This window comes from Equus przewalskii, chromosome 1, assembly GCF_037783145.1.
Source record: "Equus przewalskii isolate Varuska chromosome 1, EquPr2, whole genome shotgun sequence".
NCBI classification, from domain to species: domain Eukaryota; kingdom Metazoa; phylum Chordata; class Mammalia; order Perissodactyla; family Equidae; genus Equus; species Equus przewalskii.
In genome coordinates, this window is record NC_091831.1 from 27,725,282 (window position 1) to 27,746,750 (window position 21,469).

Here is a 21,469-nt window from a genome sequence, read left to right on the forward strand (position 1 = left end):
ATGTGAGAACTTCCTCCAAGACTGGCTTCCAGCCTCTCTCTCACCCCAATCTATCCTCTACTTTGCCCACAACTGAGCTTCTGATTAACTCAGGTTGCTGAATTTTGAAATTTTTCATAATAAAATGCTGAGAGAAAAACATGCAGGGGTGTATCATGGATGCAAGCAACAGAAGACTCCACTCAAGCTAGATTAAACAAAAAAGGAATTTATTGGTTCGTGTAACTTTAAAGTCCAGGACTCAAACGATGTAATCAGGACCCAATTTCTCTCTCTGTCCCCTGGCTCCACTTCTTCTGTGGCTCCATGCTCAGTCAGGCCTTCACCTCTCAACCCAGAATGCTTTCTTTCAGACTTCTGTCCTGGAGGAAAAGAGCACTTCCCTCTCCACCCAACAAGAGAACAAAGTCCTGGGCTTGGCTCCCGTTAGCCCAAATTGAGTCACATGGCTACCCCAAAGCAATCACAACGGCCTGAGGGATGACAGTGCTGATTGGTTTAGCCCTAAATCATTGACTAATTAGTGATAAAATAGAGCCAACTCTCCCAGGATCACTTTACTGAGAATAAGCTGTGGGACCCCAAAAATCTGGGGACTATAACTAGAATCAAGGATGAACTAATGTGGAGAAACTCACAGCTTGGGCCTTATTTTTCTCTTTTTGCCAGACTTCCTCCCCAGACCAGCAAAGGTCTTCAGCAAGCATGTAGGGTCCAATATGAAAATACAGGTTTCTCACCCTCCCAGGTTCCATCTTGGTCTCACACCCTCCCCACCTCCCACCTAGGTGTGACCAGATCCACCTGGGAGAGCAGGAACAGGTGGAGAAACTGGCCAGTCCCAAGGGGCCCATTATTGAGCTCCAGGCTGGGTTGAGGTCAGTCTATAGGTAGGCTTGGACACTGCTCAGGTGTTGGGATTTGGGGGGAAGGGCAAAGTTATAAATAGGATTGGAGAGGTGCTGTATGGATTTCGTATTGGTGCTGTAACAAATTACCACAAACCTAGTGGCTTAAAACAATACAAATTTATTATCTTACAGTTGTGGAGGTCAGAAGTCTGAAATGGGTCTCACTGGCGAAAATTAAAGTGTTGGCAGGACTGCGTTCCTTTCTGGAGGCTCCAGGGAAGAATCCATTTTTTCCCCTTTTCCAGCTTCTAGAGGCTGCCTGCACTCCTCAGCTCGCGCCCCTCTTCCATCTTCAAAGCCAGCAATGGCTGGTCAACGCTCATGTTATATCACTCCGACTCTTTGGCCTCCCTCTTCGACATTTAAAGACTCTTGTGATTACATTGGATCTAACCGGATAACACAGGATCATCTTATTTTAAGGTCAGCTACTTAACAACCTTAATGCCATCTGCAAACTTAATTCCCTCTTGCCATGTAACAACGTATTCACAGGTTCCCAGGGATTAGGCCGTGCACATCTTAGGAGTGGGAGGGCACACGTTTTTCTGCCTACCACAGGAGGCCTCCCCCAACAAAGGCCGCTGTGTCCTGGGACCAGTTCTTAGAGTGGACAGAGGGTGAGGCTCCCTTCTTGGAACTGTGGGGTAGGGAGTGTTAGGTAGATACGCTAGCCCAGTCCTAGCAGCTGCCCTCAACTAGGTCACTGGCCCAAGTTAGACTTGGGAGAGTAGCTCAGTTGGGAATAAATAAATGTCACATCACCAAGGTGAGTGTCAAAGACGTTACCAGAGGGTACCTGGGCTTTAAGGGATGCGGAGAACCTGGGAGAACCTGTGGAGGTGACAGGTAATGCTGCTTGAGTCCGCAGAAGAGGGGGAAGGAAAGTCTGATGGCCTGGCAGCCCAGCAGCTGGGAGACAATATCGGTTTTCATCATCCAGCAACTACCACCCACCCCACTGGGAAGGAGAGAGGTGGAGGGTTGTGCGCTGCAGCAAGGGCCTGGAGCTCAGACAGGGCTCCCCGTCTGGATGAAGTAATCTTTCTTTGCTCCAAGTAGCTTCTGGGATTTGGAATCAGTTGGACTGAGTTCAAATACCACTGCACTATTTACAGACTGTGTGACCCTGGGAAAATGGCCTAACATCTCTGAGTCTCTGGTTCCTTATCAAATGAGAATATCACATGTTCTTCACAGTTAAGAATCAGAAGTTCTTACATAACAGTTCTAGAGCAGGACTGTGCGAGAGTCTGAAAGAAGCCCCAGCATGAATTCATGATAAGGCTAATGTCTTGAGACAGACATGGGGTTGAATTTTGCCTTACCGTAACTGGCTGGGTGAATGTGGGCAAGTTGTGGTGAAGCCAACCATGAGTAAAGGCCTCAGCGTCTAGCTTGGAGCCAGCAGGCTCATCCAATGTAGACAAAGGCTGGCTGGCTCCTGGCCAGCTCAAGGTGTTTCCCTTTGCCTGGAAACCGGGAGGTGTGGCTGAGGCAGGCCATGGAGGGGAGTTCAACTAAAAAGTGGTGGAGGGGAATCCTGCTCTGGACCTCTCCGGCTCCCCCAAATGTTGGGGACCAGTTTCTCGGGGCTGAAGGAGACAAGCGAGCGGGGAGCTACCTGGGAGGAGCATTTCAGGGCTGAGGGCTTGAAAAAGCCTTGGGTCCTCATTGCCTGCTGGGAGCCTGGGGTTCGGGCCCAGCCTTGGGACAACAGGTAAGGTGGGAGCTGAACACCTAAAGGGGAGTTCCCCAAAGCCACTAGGCAGCGCACGGGCTCCTGCTGTGACCCGGAGCCCTGGGTTAGCAGGCGGCAAGGACGCATGGCGGAGGTAAGAACAAAGTGTATCCACACACACCCCCACCACAGGTGTGGACCAGGCCCAGGCCGCAGTAAAAATGCCCGCCGCCTGAGCTTCAGACCATGTACTCGTTCAGCTGCCTGGCGCCCGGGGACGGCATCTGGCCTCCGCTGCAGCCCCTCACCTACACCTACCTGCTGGCCCCTCTGCTGCTGCCCCCCATCCAGGCCCACAACTTCTGCAGCCGGCCCCGGAGCCTGAGAGCGGGGGAGTGGGGCGCCCCGCGGGAATACCACTGCTTCCACGGCCCGGGTGCGCCCCTGGGGGCCGTGCCGCCCTTGTGGGTCTTCCCGCAGGCCTACGCCGCCCCCGGCTACCTGGGGCCGTCGCCTCAGGCGCCCGCAGCGGCAGGGATGGCGGCGGCCGAGAGCGCGGCGCCGTGGCCGGAGGGCGGCCGCCTACAGGCTGAGCTGCGCTGGGGCCACGTGGTGCGTGCGCTGGGTCCGCGCCTGGAGCTGCCCGACTTTGTGCGGCGGGAGCTGCGGCGCGTGTACGGCGCGTACCCGCGCACCGACGTGCGCGTCACCTACCGCGGCGGCGAGTTCCTGCTGCAGGCGGCGCCGCGCGTGCGCGAGCCCGAGGACCGCGTGCGGAGGACCGTGGTGCGGAGGACCGTGCTGCGCCCGCCCGCCAGCAGCAGCAGCGGCAGCGGGGACAGCGGCCCGGGCCGGAAAGCGGCGGAGCGCGGCTGCGGCGGGAAGAAGAGGGCAGTCCTCAGCTGAGGGCGCCGCACGGCCCGGCGGCCGGCCCGCGTGCGCTCGCGCCGCTCTCCTCCCTGCGCCCGCCGCCGCCAGCCGGGAGGAGGGAGGTCTCAGCTGTGCGTTGGAGCCCAGTGCACCTGTTTTTTTTTTTTTTTCCTTACCAAGACTGTCCGCTGCCCGCCTCCTGTACTTCTTTGATTTCTCTCACGTTATTGCTGGATGGTGGGGGAAGGACGAGAAGGGATCAAGGACATGTCTGTGTGAGTGTCCTGTCACTCTTTCTACTTGCGCTTGGGAAGCCTGGATGAGAGATGGAAGACGGGCCTGGATCCGTGTTTCCTCTCTCCTTTCTTCTCCCCATCTTCTTTCCCTTAGAAGCCTACCCTGCAATAAGGCCCCACTTTCCCGTTTTCCTCTCCTCCTCTAGCAAAGCTCCCAGAACTCCCCGAGCTGAGGGCCCACCTATTCCCACCTTGTAGTGAAAAGTGAATAAATGAGTGAAGTCAAGTGTATGCTGCAAGATCATTTTTATGTTTGGAGGTGGAAGTATTTCCCCATCTGTGTAATGTTAGCCTTACTTCCCTGCCTGGGGTACAAGGAGTTGTGCCAGGAAGAGGGGTGGGGGGTTGGATTACAATGGACCTCTGGAAAAAGTGTGCCTCCTCACTGGCTGGGCCTAGTTCCCCTTCTCACTAGCTCTCCTCAAGTGTGTAGGACAACACCCTCCTGGGTACTGCGGCCCACCATCCGCAGAGAGATCCTAAGGGCATAAACGCTTTTGTTGAAGCATGTGTGGTGGGCAAGGCTGAGGAAGGGATGCCTAAGACATCGATTTAGAGCTGGCTCTGATATTTTCTGGTCACGTAAATAGGCTCTCTGAGCCTGAGTTTCTTCATCTGTTAAAGAAGTGTAAAACCAACCCAGCCTACCAGGAAAATTCACTAGGGTTGAAAATTTAAGATAAATGTCACTTTTGTCTCCTGATTCTTGCTAACAGTCTTAAATAGGCTGAATTTGCAATATTCTATGAGCTTGCTGGAGGGTTGGGCCACATATCCAATTTTAACTGTGGGTCTATCCAGACCGCCAGATCTGATGCCCAGGCTGTATAAATTTGGCTCCTTGTGGAATTGCTTTTACTGAACTTCCAGTTGTAGCTGGCCATCAGCTATCTGGGTATATAGGTATGTTATTAAAGCTGTAGACCACCACTTGACTGAACAGTGCTTCCTGGAGAAGTCCTCACAAACCTCAGAACTTGGGAAAGCTTTCTCCTGAGGAATGGTTTTCTTTTATCTTTGAAGCACCAAGGATCTCATAACTGATCGTATTTTTCTCTTTGCCCTGGTTTCTAGAGAACTCAGGGCCAAATTTGCTTAGAATATTTTATGTAAGGTCTTGATCCTGAACTGTTACCCCTAGTTATCATATTTCCCTTTCCTTTTTTAAAAAAATTTTATTTTTCCTTTTTCTCCCCAAAGCTGCCTGGTACATAGTTGTATATTTCTAGTTGTGGGTCCTTCTAGTTGTGGCATGTGGGACGCCGCCTCAGCATGGCTTGATGAGCAGTGCCATGTCTGCACCCAGGATCCAAACCTGTGAAACCCTGGCCGCCAAAGTGGAGGGCAGGAACTTAACCACTCGGCCACGGGGCCAGCCCCTTTTTTTAAAGTATAAAAGCACAAGGAGGTGATATAGGGTGATGGGTCTGCTGTGTGACCTTAGATGAATTACTTAATGTCCCTGAGCCAATTTCCTCATTGAAAATGGGGATAATGGTATTAGGACATATCTCATAAGGTTATTGAGACGATGCCATGAAATCCTGCACACAAAATACTTACCACAGTGCCTGGCATGTACTAAGTGCTCAAATATTAGTGTTTGTTTAAAAAAATAGTTTGCAATACAGAAATATGTAATATAGGAAGTTAAAATCTTTTCTAATATCCCTCACCCCTACATGATCCCTGGGGTCCAATCTCTTTTTTTTTCTGTGCACGTAGTATTAGTTACATAAAAGGAATTGCACTGTTTTGCCTGTTGCATTTTACATTAAGTGTATCTTGGACATCATTCCATGCCAGTGCACATACAGCTACCTCATTCTTTAACAGCCACCCAATATTCTATAGCATTTGGATTCTTTCCAGATTTTAGCTATGAAAAGCACATCCAACAAATTTCTTTTTTTTTCAAAGACTTTATTTTTCCTTTTTCTCCCAAAGCCCCCCAGTACATAGTTGTGTATTTTTAGTTGTGAGTCATTCTAGTTGTGGTATGTGGGACGCCGCCTCAGCATGGTTTGATGAGCAGTGCCACATCCGCGCCCAGGATTTGAACTTGCAAAACCCTGGGCCGCTGAAGCGGAGCACATGAAATTAACCACTCGGCCATGAGGCCGGCCCCCGAACAATTTCTTGAGTGCCTGTTATTTGCCAGGAACTTTTGTAGGCCCTGGGGATATGGTAGAGAATGAGACAGCCATGGCAGTCTCTGCCCTTATGGAGCTTGCATTTTAGTGGGGAGACATGAGGATGAGGCAACACGCAAATAGATAAAGGGAAGTTGTTATAAGTACTACAGCCAGAATAAGAGACGGAAATAGAAATGCGAGTGGGCTAGTGAAACTTAGTTTAGAATAAGGCAATCAAGGAAGGCTTCTCTGAGGAGGTGACATTTAAACTGAGATCTAAAGAATGCAAAGACAAGGGTGAGGGAGAAGCCAGGCAGAGAGCATGGTGGGTGCAAAAGCGCCAAGGAGTGAAAGTTATCTTCATTCACTCAACAGTCATTTGAGAGTCCACGAGATGCGGGCAGTATTCTAGGCACTGGGGCTACAGGAGAAAACCACACCAGTCCCTGCCCTCAGGGAGCTTACTTTAGAGGTATAATGTACAGAAATAGAGACTGACAACAAGCAAACAACAATCTGACATTACATGTAATGTCAGGTAGTGGTAAGTGATAGGGTGCTGTTTTCAATAGGATAGTTACAGAAGGCTTCTCTGAAGAGGTAACTCTTGAATGTGGACCTAATAAAGACCTTTAAACCCATTTGAATACCTGGGGGAGAAAAGCCGGTACAACGCCCCTGTGGCTAGAATGTCCTTGTCCTGTGAGCGAGTGGGAAAGTGGTAGTTAATGAGATTAAAGATGAAGCCAGATCCTGTGGTGCCTTGAAGCCATGTTGAGAATTTTGGGTTTAATTCTTAGGGGGTGGAGGGTTGTGAGCAGGGGAGAATGTGATTCAGATTTTTTTTTTTTTTAGTTATTCTGGATGCTATGTGGAAAAGAGACTGCAGAGGGGCCATTGTGGAAATAGTGAGACCAGCTAGGAGGCTTTTAAAGTAATATAGGCAAAAGAAGATGATACCTTCGGCTTATTTGGAAGTAGTCAGGGTGATGAGAAAATAAATGGCCTTGAATGTGGATCTTTGTTCACATGTACAAGTGTTACATTGTAGAATCTAAAGTCTAAGAACTAGAAATGGAATCATTGAACAATAACACCCTAGTAGCAACAAGCACAGCCAGCCAGCACCCAGATCTCTGGTTCTAAGTCCATTCTCCATTAAGAGAAACCAGGCCTCTTGGAAAAATGGCTGATTCCAGGGCTGCAGCAGGGAAGACACAAGATAAGCCTGGAACAACGTGTACCAGAAAATAAAGGACAGCTCAAAAATGTCAAAAGAATAAAGGAGCCAGCTTGAAGGGACTTCCACTGATCAAATCAAGGACAATTTAAGCATCAAAACAAATGATCACAGTAGCAGATTATAACCTACTGAATAGAATAAGGATCCGTAAGTGCATACTCACATTAACTAAAGAAATAAATATGAAAGGAAAGCTCTTCCTAACAGTAAAAGGAATAATGAAATTGGAAAGATGACCATTCTCGACCATCATTGTAATAACTGATTCAGGTGAGAATCATTCATAGATACTAAAACTAATGGGTGAAAGTTTGATGAGAAACAGGATATTTAAATAGTTTCAAAGTATGTTCCAATAAAATATTTATTAGTTACAAAGTAAAAACTAGTAACCTAGTAGTGTGGTAGGGAAAACTGGTCCATGACACTTTAACTTCATTGCAGTAGTGCCACTTGAATAAAGTTTTGCTTACCGTCTTTATCAAGTGTCTTGAAAAATTTTTCTTTAACAGAGAGGGATTGACATCATGTACTTTCTGATATGTTAAAGTGAAAAAGCACAACATCAATTCAGCAGTAATGCATAATTGTGAGGAAACATCAGATAAACCTAAATTGAGAGATAACCCCACTGGTCTTTATCGTTCAAAATGTGAATGTCATAAAAGACAAAGGGAGGCTGAGAAATTGTTTCAGGTCAAAGGAGACTAAAGAGGCATGGAAACTAAATGCAATGCAAGATCCTGTTTTGGATTCTGGACCAGAATGAAAATTGTTACAAAGGACATTATTAGGACAAGTAGTAAGATTTGAATAAGGACTATAGATTAGAGAAAGCAACATGGCAAAAGGGTAACAGTTGGTCAATCTGGTAGAATGGTAAGCAAGAGTTCTTTGAACTATTCTGGCAACTTTTCTGTAAGTTTACAATAATTTCTAACTAAATAAAAATAGTAATAATAAGTAAACTGAATCTCTGGGTCAAAAAGGATACATATTTTAAATGTACTATATATCGGGGCTGGTCCAGGTGGCCGAGTGGTTAAGTTCGCACACTCCAACTTTGGCGGCCCAGGGTTTTGCGGGTTCAGATCCTGGGCGCGGACATGGCACTGCTCATCAGGCCACGTTGAGGTGGCGTCCCACATGCCACAGCTGGGAGGACCCACAACTGAAAATATACAACTATGTACTGGGGGCATTGGGGGAGAAAAAGCAGGGGAGAGAAAAAAAGAAGATTGGCAACAGTTGTTAGCTCGGGTGCCAATCTTTAAGAAAAAAAAGAAAAAGAAAAAAAATGTACCATATATCTATGTCACAGAATTTATGTTTTGTTTTGTTTCTTTCCCTCCCCAAAGCCCCAGTGCATGGTTGTATCTCCTACTTGTAAGTCATTCTCATTCTAGTTCTTTTACGTGAGCCGCTGCCACAGCATGGCAACTGACAGACAGGTGGTGTGGTTCTGCGACCTGGAAGCAAACCCGGGCCACCAAAGTGGTGAGTGCCAAACTTTACCCACTAGGCCATCAGGGCTGGCTCGATTTTATGTTTTAACCTTGGAGAATTGTCTGCATGCTGGTAAGCCTCCTCAAATCCTTTTTGGAAACAAGGCAGGTCTCAAGTAAATCATGAGTCCCACACTGAATAAGATGTGTTCTGTGTCCCCTTCCCTCTCTATCCTCTGAGTCCAGACCCCTGAAGTCTCCCAGCTTCCCCCATCTCTGAACAACTTCTGCACTGCTCACAGACACTCCCCCCAAGGCTTCCACTTATGCCTTGAAATGCCCACAGGCTGCATACAAGTTTACCTCTATCCCCCAGGCCTGGTGAGGGAGGGCAGCCCCTGATTACAGGCTTTTTGAAGAAGGTGCTGTCACTCAGCCCAGCCTAGCATGCCACACACGTACTTCCAACCCCAGTGCATGCTCTCCAGGCCCTGTAGACGTAAGGGAGCCCTGCAGGGAGCCTAGATGCTTCCTTCTTTGATCTTTCCTTTGAACTGAACCCTTAGAAGCTTAGAACTCATAAAACATCTGGGCTGCCAGGGACTTTACTGTTCACCTGCCCCAACCCCCTCGATGTACATTATGCTTGGAAACCAAGGCCAGAGAGAAGTAGTGACTCACCCAAGGTCACACAGTAGGTGAGAATCCAGAGCTCCTAGATCCCAGCAGGGCTTGGACCACCAAACCCTGATCCTGATGGCCTCTTCCTCCTGGCCCCAGTGTTACCCAACCCTGGCATCTGGTCTGGAGCCCTTCACTCAATAAACCCTGACTGACAAATTTTAAGTCCTATCCTACCTCCCAACTGGATAGCTCACATTCTACTTAAGGGAGGATAATAAGAATCATAACAACCTTACACACTTAACTGAGAACCTACTATGTGCAGGCACTGAGCTAAAGCCCTGTATGGAAACTATCAGCTCACTTAGTTTAATGTTCACAAAAGCTTGATGTGGATATAATTATTACAGATGAGGAAACTGAGGGCTATAGAGGTTAACAACTTACCCAAGGTCACACGTGGAAAATGCAACTGGGAAATCTGATTAGCTTTAACCTCTAGGCCAAAGTGCCTCTCATATACATGAGACACACTCAGCAAAATGCAAGGAAAACTTATTGAACAGCTACTATGTGCAGAACCCTGGGCTAGATATTATGGGGCTCATGAATCGAGCCCCACTGGAGAGGAGTGGGGGGATTTGCAGAAGATAATATGTACCGCTGGGGAGTTGAGAGAGGCTTCTTGGAAGAGGCATCTGAGAGAGGCTTTGAAGGATGTATAGGATTCCAACGGATAGTGATGGGAAGGAGGTGTCCCCAGAAGAATTGAGGAAGGGTCAGCATGAGTACAAGCATGGAGGGCAGGTTACGAGCAGGGAGCAATGGAAGATCAGGCTTCTAAGTGGAAAAACTTTAATGGCAAGGTAAGGAGGTTTGGGGAGCCATCAAAGTCTTTGAGCAGAAGAGTAACCCAAGTTGCAGTTATTAAAAGATCTGCCCAGTGGCAGGATGGGTGCCTGGAGGAGCGCCTTGCTGGGATGCTATGAACCTGAGCCAGCGGCTTCCCCCTGACCTCAGTATTGATGGTGTAGCACAGCCGGGCACCAGAACTGAGTCCCTAGGGCATTTGCTGGAGCTCACAGCCTATGGAATTCAGTTCTCAGAGCCAGGTGGCCAAAGTTCTCTCAGTCTTGATGCTGCCCTCCCATGCTCTCTTCTGGGAATTTTTCCCATTTCCAGGATGGGTCAGATGAGGAACCTGGGATTCCAAGATTCCTCCTATCCCAGGGAGGGTCTGAGCTTGGACCTGAAAATAGGGCCCCACAGTTAGGGAAAGGGCAAGGGTTCTCTAAATTCCAACAGGAATTGATGTAGGACATGAGGGGAGGGGGCTCAGGGGCTCAGGTAGGGATTCCATAGGTACTTGGGAGTTAGTCCCATCATCTCCTGCCCAGACGTGCTCCTGGTGGAGCCAGATGTCGAGCTGGAGGGGCAAAGGACTGGGGGAAGAGCCAGAACATGTACACTGAGAAGGGCATCTCTCTAGAGGCTGAGGGGCTTCCTGAGCCAAAGGGGACGCCAAAAATGTGGATCCCCAACATAGGGGCCCAGGAGTCCCAGCTCCCTGAAAATCTCCACACCTGAAGGGAAAATCTGAAGTACCTGGAATAGGCAGGGCAGTGGAAGGGAAGATTTCCCGAAACACACTTTCACTTTCTGGAGAGTTAAACTGAGGGCTGCGGTGCTGTTCCCACTCACAAGGCAGAGCCTATCCCTGGAGAGGGAAAGGCAAGCCGGCAGGCTCAGAAGCCACCCTACCCCCACCCTGCTTGAGTTGGGAGAAAGGGGCTCGCACTTACCAGTGAAGGCTCCTCTCGCTCTTGGGGCTGGATCTGCAGTGATGCTCTCAGAGAGTGCTCCTTAAATAGGGCCCCCACCCCGCCCCAGCCAACTCCCACCCCTGCCCCATCCTGGCTCTTCTGAGAAAGGAGGAAGGTGTGGGAGGGCTGGGCACCCTGCCCAAAGAGCCCTTTCTGACCTCAAGCAAGAGGGGGGACACTTCTCCAGCACCCACCCCCCCATCCTTCGAAGAATCCTCTTCCTCAACTCAGTCACTGACTGAGTTCCTCCCACCCGTTGAGACCAGCCAGCTGGCTTCTTTCTCTGCTCTTAATGTCTGAGAAATCTGCCCTTTATGCCTACTTCGAGCCTAATTTCTCTCTGAGGTTGGATGGTGAGGCATCGGTGTGCACGGGGAAGCTTCAGCATAGGCTTCTAGCTTTTCCCCTCAGATGAGGAGACCCAGGCTCCCAAACACCAGCTGCAGAATTCCTTTGAGGGAATGGAGAGAGAGGAGCCATCACGGACCTCCTTTCACCCCGTGTGGCTTCAAGCAGCACTCAAAGGGCAAGTGGAGTCTATTCCTGTCTTGGGGAGGGAGAGACTAAGACCCAAGGGGATGGAAAATCAACGGCTTAAGGTCTGGCCAGCTGTGGAATGCCAAGCAGGATAGTGTTCCCTGGAGCCCCTACCTTATAGTCTGTGTGTGTCCTTGTGTCTGTGGTGGTCCCTCTCCTTAGCCCACCCTCTCTCCTCTGACCCCAGAACCTGACCCCTGCTGCACAGAGTTGGGACCCTCCAGAGTTTGAGTTGGAAGTTGAGAGGCTCCCCCTAAGTGATCTTTCCCATCATCCTTCCCCAAAAGCTCGGGAAGTTCTTTCCGATGATGTTATCTAGCTACATCCAACTGGCATCCAAGAAACAGGCAGTCGGGGAGGAGGGAAAGGCGCAGTGTCAGCGATGGCTGCAGGGGTCTTGGGCCAGAACTAGGGACAGTTCTAGTGAGGAAACCTGAAATTTCCCGTAATGAGGGTGGTAGGGAGAGAAGAGTCATCGGTATTGTGCAATGGAGGGGGAGGAGGCTGGGGGGCTGGGTGAGGGGAGGAGTGGCCATATCCTTAGAGGGCTGGCAGAGGCCCGGGCCTGACTGAACTACCCATCACCCCCTTCCCAGGGGCCTGCCTGGCCAGAGTTCAAAGTGGCTGTTACCCCACCCCTCATTAACCCCAGCAGCGCCAGGCTGGCAGCACCAGTGTGTTTTTATGGGAGACGCGACGCCAAACGGGCTCCTTCCTTCCTCCCTCCCCTTTCCTGCCTCCTCTCCTCAGCAGCCAACATCTTGCTCTCTCTGAGGCCAGAGGACCCTGGTGGGGAGGTGGGAGCCTGCAGTGAGGGACAGGACTGGAGGAGGGAGCAGGGATCCCCTTTTTCTCCATATTTTGGCACTGCCTCAGTCCTTAGGGGAAAGGATGCAACTTTCTACCTTGGGCTGTGGGCTCCTAAGGGCAGGCACAGTCTCTGAGTCCCCAGCACCCTACAAGAGGACTAGCTCTGAAGAGGGATTCATCCCTGCTGATTGGAGATGAACTAGCTTATCCTTTAAGGGAATTCTTTTCCTCACAACCCACTGTGGGCTTCCCCTCAGGGTAGAACCAGGAAGTTGAGGTGGCAGGAACAGAAAAGAGGAAGCTGAGGCCTGCTGGGTCCTGGAGTTCAGCTGCCCTGTTTTAAATGAGAAGCCCCACCAACATGGGCATGAAGGCACTGGGGTAGGCATGGCCTGCAGGCCATCCAGGGTCTGGGCTCAGGTGCATCCTCACTCAGAGCACCTGCTGCCCTCCCTCCATCCAAACCAGGCTCCATGGTCCTGAGACTGAGGATGGAGTTAGAATTTCCCTGGATTGTGGTGAAACTGTGCCTTGTACCCACATGGTTAGGGAAACAAAATAACCAAGGTTTCTGAGCTTGCCTTGCAGAACAGCAGGAGGACCGCTGATACCAGAGGAACTTGCTGACAGCCTCCTGCCTGCCTAAGCCTCTTGCCCGAGCATTGAGAAGCTAAAATGACTGATTGTAAACTTTGGATGTCACAGACCAAAACTCCACCGTGTGCAACAGATAATCATGCCTGTGCGAGGACTTTTAGAACTTCAGCGCCAAGAACTTCAGCTCCCCCTGCCCTACCTAAAACCCCAAATAAAAACCCTTGCTTGTAGCTTTTTGAGAGTTCTGGATTACAGCATTAGCTGCCTATTCTCCCTGATCAGTGCTTTGTAATAAAATTCCTACTTTCTTCCACTACACCTTATGTCAAAGATTGGCTTTTGCTCCGAGGGTGAGTGAACTCACTTCAGGCTCGATATCAGTTCCAAGACCCAGACCCTTGTAACCCACCCTGATCTTGAGGGGACATTGCTGTTAAACGAATGCAAAAGGGACAAACAGGGTGGGGAAGTCAGCACCTAAGAGTTCATTGGGTGACAGGGCTTAAACCTGAACTGGACATGAAGGGGGAAAGACACTGGGATTTGGGGAAGAACACCAGGTCCAACCAAGCAGCAACGGGTCTGTGGAAGGACAGGAGAGACAAGGAGAGGGGGAGAAAGCTATAGGATTTGAGGGCAGAAATTCTAGGGTGAGGAAATAAGGCGGACGGGAAGATTCTGGGTGAGGTCGAAAGATTCTCGCTCCCTAGCAGATGACAAGGAACTAGGCGGGGATACAATCAGCCGCTGCTACTCCACCCACTGGCAGCACTTCCATGCCTAACTCCTCCCTACCCGCAAGAAAAACGGCCGCCGCCAAGCGGGTCCAAAGACGGAGACAAACGAGAGTGGGAGCAGAGGCCCCGCCCAGTTTTGGGCACTTGCCCTTCTCCAAAATGGCTACCGCTGCGCTTCTAGAAGGGAACCGCTCTGGGCCCCGCCTTTGATCTCGTTGGTGGGGCTGGGGGATGAGAGCTGCACCGCGCGGGACAAGTCGCCGGCGGCGCCCGACGGAGCAGGTGATTTCCCCTCCAGCCCCCGACCCAGGGCTAGGAGAGTCGCGGAGAGCGTTGACCCAGGGTACCCATTCTGTGTGTTCCCCCACGGCACCCTCCCCCGGGGCCCGCCGGACCCCCATCTCTGATTCTTCCCATAGCCTGTATCAAGGCACATCCCAGCTTGCTCAGGCCTCCCTCGTCATGTGTCCCCTAGGGCCGCAACCGCATCCCGGTGCCCTCTAGCCCACTGTTCTGAACCCTTACGGGTACCGCGCTAGCTTGTTTAGCGAGCTCCTGCTTCAGGGGTCCGCCATCATCGCGGTCCCACTTCCTGTGTTCCCTCCTCCCCGCGTTTGTGCTCCCGCCTGACTTTGGATGCGGGAATTCCTTGTACCCCTGTGTCCTTGGCGCCTCTAAGACCTGACTTGGGGCTCAGGGGACAATGATGTCCTCTGGAACCTGCGTTATGGGACTAGGGCCCCAGGAGCTGGGCTTCATAGGGGCTGGGACAAGCAGTGAAGACCTCCGTGCTAGATCCTCTGAGTGCCCAGGACTTCTTTCACCCTGGTTCCCAGGACTCCTCCCACATGGCTTTCTGCTCTCCCTCCACCTTGAGCACCTCCCCTCCCCAAGGGAACAGCATAGTACTCCTAACCTCAGTCTCACTTAAATTTGTCCAGAGGATCTATACCAAGCATCTGGAGATGTGCTTGGTCCTGAGGACGCTCTCAGGCCAGCTGGGGGCAGTGAGGATGGGCAGTTGGGGTTGGCTGCCTGGAATAAGTGAGTCCTGCAGAATGAGAGGCAGAAGGAAAGACGTTCTGAGTAGGGAGAAATGGTATGAGCAAAGATTCTGAGTTAGGCAAGAGGACCAGCCATGCAGGAGAGGAGGATCAGAATATAGGCTGGGGCCACACGGTTTGCATCCTGAGAGGTGGTGTAGTGTTAGTGGTTAACAGTGAGGGTTCTGGAGCCAGACTGCCTGGGTGTAAATCTGCCATTAACTTACTTTGTGACCTTGGGCAAGTTAGTTAACTTCTCAGTGCCTCCATTTCCTTTTAGGTAAAATGGGATAATGTGATAATATTAGTATTTATATTTTAGGGTTATTTTGAGGATTAGGTAAATTAATACATGTAAAGCGCATGGAATAATCCGTGGCACATTGTAAGCAGTCAGTAAATGCTAGGTGTTATTAGCATCATCAGACATGTTTAAACAGGACTCATGACAAGACGACAATCACATTTTATGAGTGCCACTAACCAGTGAGCCCTGATTTGGAGCCCCTAGAAAGTAATGGAGTTCTGTAGGCTACAACTAGAATTTGAAAAGTCTCTTGGGTAGCATGTTCTAAACCTGAAGAAGGCTGGCTGCTCAGGCTGCAGTTTCCCCGACTCAGGAACTGTGGAGGAGAAGACTCTGGGCAGGAAAGAAATGCTGAGGAAGGCTAGGGGAATGGAGAAGGGTGAAAGTAAGAAGTGGAAAGGCTTGAAGGCTGGATAAAGTTTGGGCAGCCCAAGAACAGGAGGCGGGAGGATGTTCCTTTAGGAGACAAGCTAGAGCAAAAGCTCAGGGGAGGAAGACATTTATCTTGGGCACAGTGAGGAGTTTCCCAGTAACAACTCCCTGGCTCCAGACCTTGGTTAGAAACCTAGAGGCATCAGACACATTCCTGAGAGCTTCTTCCCTAGTAACCCAGCTTTCATGCAGCATCCATGGGCCTTTGTCCCAGCAGAGGTTGTCAGCAACTGACAGCAGCCAGGATTTGATGTAACCCAGCGTGGATGTAGGTCTCCACAGGGGGCTGACCTCTTGGGAGAGCTGCATGATGGGATCTGGTATGCCTGGTCTGAGCAGTTCTGCTCCTCCGCAGGGCCCATGCTGGGGTCTGGAGCAAGAGGCAGGCATCCCCCTGGTAGGCTAGGGCTTCTCAGTCCTGCTGTCCAAAGTGACCCTTGTGCTAACACAGCAACTCTGTGTTGCCACTTGGGACCAGGGAACTGTGATCGTAGATGGTAGCCCTGTCTCAACCCACTGGAGAGTCTTGCTATCTCCCCATCCCCAGAGTAGCCCCTAGAATATGCAGTCAGCTAGGCAACTTGGATTTACATCTTGACTCCCACAGTCAAGCCAGGTGACTTTGGGCAAGTCACTATACTCACTGAGCTTCAGTTTCTTCATCTGTAAGGCAGGGAGTAACTGTTTATCGATTATCTACTTCACAGGAGATACTGAGTGTATTTTGATGAATAAGCCAGGTGTGTAGCGCCTGCTCTCATGAAACAACTAGAGGAAACATTAAACATTGCCCAAACAACTACTTAATTATAACTGTGAAAGGTGCTGCTAAGTAAGGAAAAGTGCAGTCTGCAATGAGGGTGTAAGATGGAAGGGACCAAACCAGTTCAAGAGGGTCAGGGGCAGCATCCCATGAGGAAGGAAATTTTAAACTGAGACCTGAAAGGTGAGGAGTTAGACAAATGAAGGGGTGGAGGTGGAAGGTTGCCTAGGCAGAGCAAACAATAGGCCCTTACCATGAAAGGGCTTGAGTGTTGGCAAACTGAAAGAAAGCCAGGGTGGAGAGGAATGATCCAGGGAGGGTGTGGTGCATGGTGAGGCTGGAGAGATGTAGGCAGGGGTAAGGCCCTGAATCAAAGGCGACAAAAAGAATCTGGACTTATCTGAAGGGAAGGGGGAAGATTTTTTTTTTTTTTTCCTTTTTCTCCCCAAAGCCCCCCGGTACATAGTTGTATATTCTTAGTTGTGGGTCCTTCTAGTTGTGGCATGTGGGACGCCACCTCAGTGTGGCTTGATGAGCAGTGCCATGTCCATGCCCAGGATTCGAACTGACAAAACACTGAGCCGCCTGCAGCGGAGCGTGCAAACTTAACCACTCGGCCACAGGGCCGGCTCCTTTATACTTTTTTTTTTTTTTTGGAGGAAGATTAGCCCTGAGCTAACTACTGCCAATCCTTCTCTTTTTGCTGAGGAAGACTGGCCCTGAGCTAACATCTGTGCCCATCTTCCTCTACTTTATACGTGGGACGCCTACCACAGCATGGCTTTTGCCAAGTGGTGCTATGTCCGCACCTGGGATCCAAACTGGCGAAGCCCAGGCTGCCAAGAAGCAGAATGTGGAAACTTAACCGCTGTGCCACCGGGCTTGCCCCAGGGGGAAGATTTTAAGCAGGAAAAACATGATTTTTGGTAAAGATCACACAACTATGACCTTTGAGGAGAATAGGTTTGTGGGGCCAAGATGGTAGTGGGAGAAGGGTTAAGAAGCTCTTGCAGTTAAGGCAAGAGATGGAGCAGAGTGGGAGCAGAGATGGAGAGAAGTAGATGTGTTGAGAGATAATGATCAGGGCTTGGAGACTGATTGGATATGGGATGGCAAGGCGTAGGATGATGTCAAGGTTAATTCTCAGACGGTGGCAGGAACAGCTGGCTGCATAGATGTGCATTTACTGAGGACAGCCTTGGAGGAGTAAAAGGTTTGGGAGAATGTCAGTTTGGGACATGTTAAGTCATCCACATGGAAGTTTCAGAGAGGTCTATGTACAATTTTGTAGCTCAGAGGAGTAGACTGGACTGGAGGGTTGGACATTTAGGAATTGGTGACATGGAGTTGGTACATAAAGATGTGCGCCCAGATGAGATCTTCTGGAGATCTAGAGAGAGAGGGTGCAGAGTGAGGACAGAGGAGGGGCAGCCTTGAGCCTGAGCTTTGCTGCCACATTTAGAGGGCAGTAGAGGAGAGGGGGCAGAGAAGTAGAAGAGAAACAGGAGAGTGTGGTGCCTCAGAAACCAACAGTGATGCTGCTTGAAAAGGCAAATATTAGGTGAAACCATAAGAAATTGCCCCTTTCTTCCTTTCTCCCTCTCCCCCTCCCCCCGCCTTCTTTCCCCTCCTTCCCCTTCTCCTTCCTTCCTTCCTTCCTTCTCAAAAACAGGCAGTATTGGCAAGCTCATATGGTTCAACCTAATTAGACCAAAACCTGAAAAAGTAACTCTTGACGTTAGCCTAAGAAATTCTGGGAAAGATTTGGGAGGAGAAGCGAGACTGGAGTTAGAGAGAAGTTGCTAGAATGGAGAATAATAAGGGCATAGAATCTAGGACTTGGTGATTGATAGAATGCAGCAGGTGGGGCTGAGACAGGGCAAAATCAAGGGTAATCCCCAAGTTTCAGGTTTGGCAGCTGAGTGAGTGAATGGTGTGTCAACCGGTGAAACAGGAAGAGATGTATATTTGGAGAGGGGATGTACACAGATGGGGAGGATATCATGAATTTGGAGTAGGTGGAATTTGAGGTGACTCTTGAGTCTTCCGAGGGGGAATGATGGGATTCCTTCCCACCTACATGTTCCTGACTCCTAAATACAGACTTTTGAGAGCCAAAAGCATGTAGGTGGGAATGAAGTAAGTCAGTAAGTATTTACTGAGTACCTACTAAGTGCAGGCGTTTTTCTAGGTGTAAAGGCTATACCAATGAATAACACAAAGTCCCTCCACCTCGCTCTTCTTGGAGCTTACATTCTATGGGGGAGGACAGACAATAGGCAAATAAAGATCAAATAACATTAAGCTGTGGCAAATGCTATATAGAAAATAAAGCAGGGTTGGGATCAGGGAGTATGAGGAATAGCTATTTTCGGTAGGTTAGCCAGGGAAGGTCTCTCTGAGGAGGCAGCATCTGAGCAGAGCTCTGGAGGAGGTGAGGGGGTGAGCCATGTGGATGTCTGGGGAGTAGGTAGGAAGAAGCTGGGCAAGTTTGAGGAACAGCAAGGAGGCTGGTGGGGCAGGAGTGGAGTGAGTGAGGAGAGAGTGGTGAGGTTGGAGAGGTAGGCAAATCTTGTAGGTCTCTGTAGACCTTGGGAAGGAGGATGGAAAGTCCTTTGGAGATAGCCCCAAGCTGCTGGAAGGGCAAGGATTGGGCAGGAAGAGAGAATTCATGAAAGACTTCCCCTTCTATCTGGGCCCCAGAGCCAGAAAAGCCCCTTTGTGCAGGGGTGGGTGGCCCACTCTGGGTGGGGGAAGGGCTGTGCTCTATCCTGAGGCCTGCTCCTTGGGGGGCTGGACAATGGGGCACTTGTGGTTGGACTTGGGGGCCAAGTGGCCCTCTCAATGATGAGATTCCTCAGCCAGGAGGCATGTGACTCCAAGACCTTGGTTTCTTGCCAGAGGGTCTGGGCCTGCTGCTGGGGAATGGGGTGGGGAGATGGGGAGAGGTCAGGGGGAGGGGCGAGGGGCACCCCCACTCTGGAGGCCTTCTGTTGAGACAGTGCCCTGCCCTGTCTCAGGCTGGAGGAGGTGGAGAGACAGGCAGGGAGGGGGCTGTGGCTCTCCTTGAGGGAGCGGGGGAGGGCTGGAGAGCTGGAAGCTACGGGCAGCATCAACAAATGGTTTCCATAGCAGGGCAGGAGGGAGGAGCTGGCAGCCCCTGGGCCTAGTGGGTAGGGGCAGGCAGAAGAGGGCCTGACAAACCAACATCTTGTGTCCCTTCAGAAGAGGAGAGAGCATGGAGCTGGAGAGGATTGTCAGTGCAGCCCTCCTTGCCTTTGTCCAGACGCACCTCCCAGAGGCTGACCTCAGGTAGAAGCAGCTCTCCTAGAAGGATCATGCTAGGGCCAGGGTTGGAGCTGCTGGGCCGTACTCTGGGCCCTGGTCAATGGAAAGACTGGGGTGGGAAGCACTTGGCTATTCCTGAGGTGGGGGAGGGCTGATTATGATTTGCTGGTATGGCCTTTCCTCTTATCCTGTCCCTGTCACCCTTGTTGGATAGATGGAAACCCAAAGTTCTGAGGGAGGGTGGGATACTCTGGCCTCAAGCATTGAGGTCTGGCTCATGGACCCCGTGAAGCCAAGGGCTGGGGTCTCAGGCTAGGTGGGGGTGCTGGAGGTATCCAGTATCCTACCCAGGGCTTGTCCTGTCCCCTTCCTGCAGCGGCTTGGATGAGGTCATCTTCTCCTATGTGCTCGGGGTCCTGGAGGACCTGGGCCCCTCAGGCCCGTCAGAGGAGAACTTCGATATGGAGGCCTTCACAGAGATGATGGAAGCCTACGTGCCTGGTTTCGCCCACATCCCAAGGTGGGGCCTGGCTGGAGCCGAGAGGAGGAGGGGGGCTAGCTGATTGTGGAGGGCGGGCAGAGTTGTCTTCTTACCACCCTCCTTGTCTTTTTAGGGTTACAATAGGGGACATGATGCAGAAGCTCTCAGGGCAGTTGAGTGGTGCGAGGAACAAAGGTGAGTCTGGGGATCAGGCACTCGGGTGGCTCATAACCCCCAACCCCCAAAGCCCTGGCAAACCTGATGCTCTCTCTGCCTCTTTAAGAGAACCTGCAACCGCAGAGCTCTGAGGTCCAAGGTCAGGTGCTCATCTCCCCAGAGCCCCTGCAGCGGCCCGAAAAGCTCAAAGAAGAGACTAGGTCTTCTCCTACTGCTGCTGGGGATACTCAAGATGAGGTACTGCTAGAGGAGGGTACCGATGAGGGAGCAAGGGGGCAGGAAAGGAGGGAGTACTGCCTCTTGTCAACATTTATGCCCACAGGCAGCCGGCACCGAGGAGGAGCTGCTGCCAGGGGTGGATGTACTCCTGGAGGTGTTCCCTACCTGTTCGGTGGAGCAGGCCCAGTGGGTGCTGGCCAAAGCTCGGGGGGACTTGGAAGAAGCTGTGCAGATGCTAGTAGAGGGGAAAGAGGAAGGGCCTCCAGCCTGGGATGGCCCCAACCAGGTATCCTCTGTTAGATGCCCCCCAGCCCATGTAGCCTCAGCTACATCCTACCTTAGTGTTAAGCCCCCGTCCCTAGCCTCTCCCTATCTGCTTCTCCTGCTGGTGCCCTAGGACCTAGACCAGGCTTCCCCTCTCTGCAGGACCTGCCCAGGCGCCTCAGAGGCCCCCAAAAGGATGAACTGAAGTCCTTCATCCTGCAGAAGTAAGTCTGGGCTGGGCTAAGCTGGGCCTTAGAGGGTCTTCCCAGGGTGGCAGGAACTTCACCCAGCCAGTTTTTGGCAGGTACATGATGGTGGATAGTGCAGAGGATCAGAAGATTCACCGGCCCATGGCTCCCAGGGAGGTGAGAGGGTTGGGGCTGCTAGCGGTGTGGAGTGGGTGGGACTGTCTCCTGGGCTCTGCGACTCACTGCCTGATTGCTTGACAGGCCCCCAAGAAGCTGATCCGATACATCGACAACCAGGTAGTGAGCACCAAAGGGGAGCGATTCAAAGATGTGCGGAACCCTGAGGCTGAGGAGATGAAGGCCACATATATCAACCTCAAACCGGCCAGAAAGTACCGCTTCCACTGAGGCATTCACTGGACTCTGCCGGAGCCTTCTAGTCTCAGATCCCAGAGGGATGCAGGAGCCCTACACCCCCACACAGGGTCGGCCCTAACTCCTGTCCCCCTTCTGTACTTCCTTTCTCCACACTGTTAACCTCCTCTTGGAGCTGCCCATGGGCACAGTAAAGGTAGCCCCAAGAAGGTGTGAGTGCACT

The 21,469-nt window shown here is 51.1% G+C and overlaps 2 protein-coding genes and 1 long non-coding RNA gene across 6 annotated transcripts; 2 read left to right on the forward strand and 1 right to left on the reverse strand.

Moving 5' to 3' along the window:
* Positions 1 to 1,009: 1,009 nt before the first annotated feature.
* LOC139073534 (uncharacterized) lies at positions 1,010 to 3,047 on the reverse strand. The gene is made up of 2 exons (XR_011522365.1): positions 2,911 to 3,047; positions 1,010 to 1,300 (listed from the first exon to the last, which is right to left on the reverse strand). It is a non-coding gene; the product is annotated as an uncharacterized lncRNA (long non-coding RNA).
* C1H10orf95 (chromosome 1 C10orf95 homolog) lies at positions 2,149 to 13,311 on the forward strand. Of its 3 annotated transcripts, XR_011522363.1 has the most exons (5): positions 2,495 to 2,631; positions 2,785 to 3,737; positions 6,749 to 7,406; positions 8,495 to 8,633; positions 12,964 to 13,311. XR_011522363.1 is itself a non-coding variant. In XM_070558196.1 (2 exons), the coding sequence occupies exon 2, from the start codon at positions 2,839 to 2,841 to the stop codon at positions 3,496 to 3,498; it is 660 nt and encodes a 219-aa protein (XP_070414297.1). In that variant the 5' UTR covers positions 2,149 to 2,631; positions 2,785 to 2,838; the 3' UTR covers positions 3,499 to 3,984. The 3 variants fall into 3 exon arrangements, 1 of the variants encoding a protein (XP_070414297.1); XR_011522364.1 differs by lacking the exons at positions 8,495 to 8,633; positions 12,964 to 13,311 and having other exon boundaries at positions 6,749 to 7,615; XM_070558196.1 differs by lacking the exons at positions 6,749 to 7,406; positions 8,495 to 8,633; positions 12,964 to 13,311 and having other exon boundaries at positions 2,149 to 2,631; positions 2,785 to 3,984.
* Positions 13,312 to 13,708: 397 nt separating this feature from the next.
* On the forward strand, positions 13,709 to 21,455 carry CUEDC2 (CUE domain containing 2). 2 transcript variants are annotated; one of them, XM_008530962.2, is made up of 9 exons: positions 13,709 to 13,991; positions 19,480 to 19,566; positions 19,919 to 20,062; positions 20,157 to 20,218; positions 20,307 to 20,437; positions 20,523 to 20,705; positions 20,846 to 20,907; positions 20,988 to 21,048; positions 21,133 to 21,455. In XM_008530962.2, the coding sequence occupies exons 2-9, from the start codon at positions 19,493 to 19,495 to the stop codon at positions 21,277 to 21,279; spliced, it is 864 nt and encodes a 287-aa protein (XP_008529184.1). In that variant the 5' UTR covers positions 13,709 to 13,991; positions 19,480 to 19,492; the 3' UTR covers positions 21,280 to 21,455. The 2 variants fall into 2 exon arrangements, with proteins under 2 accessions (XP_008529184.1, XP_008529185.1); XM_008530963.2 differs by having other exon boundaries at positions 13,803 to 13,991; positions 19,483 to 19,566.
* Positions 21,456 to 21,469: the final 14 nt, after the last annotated feature.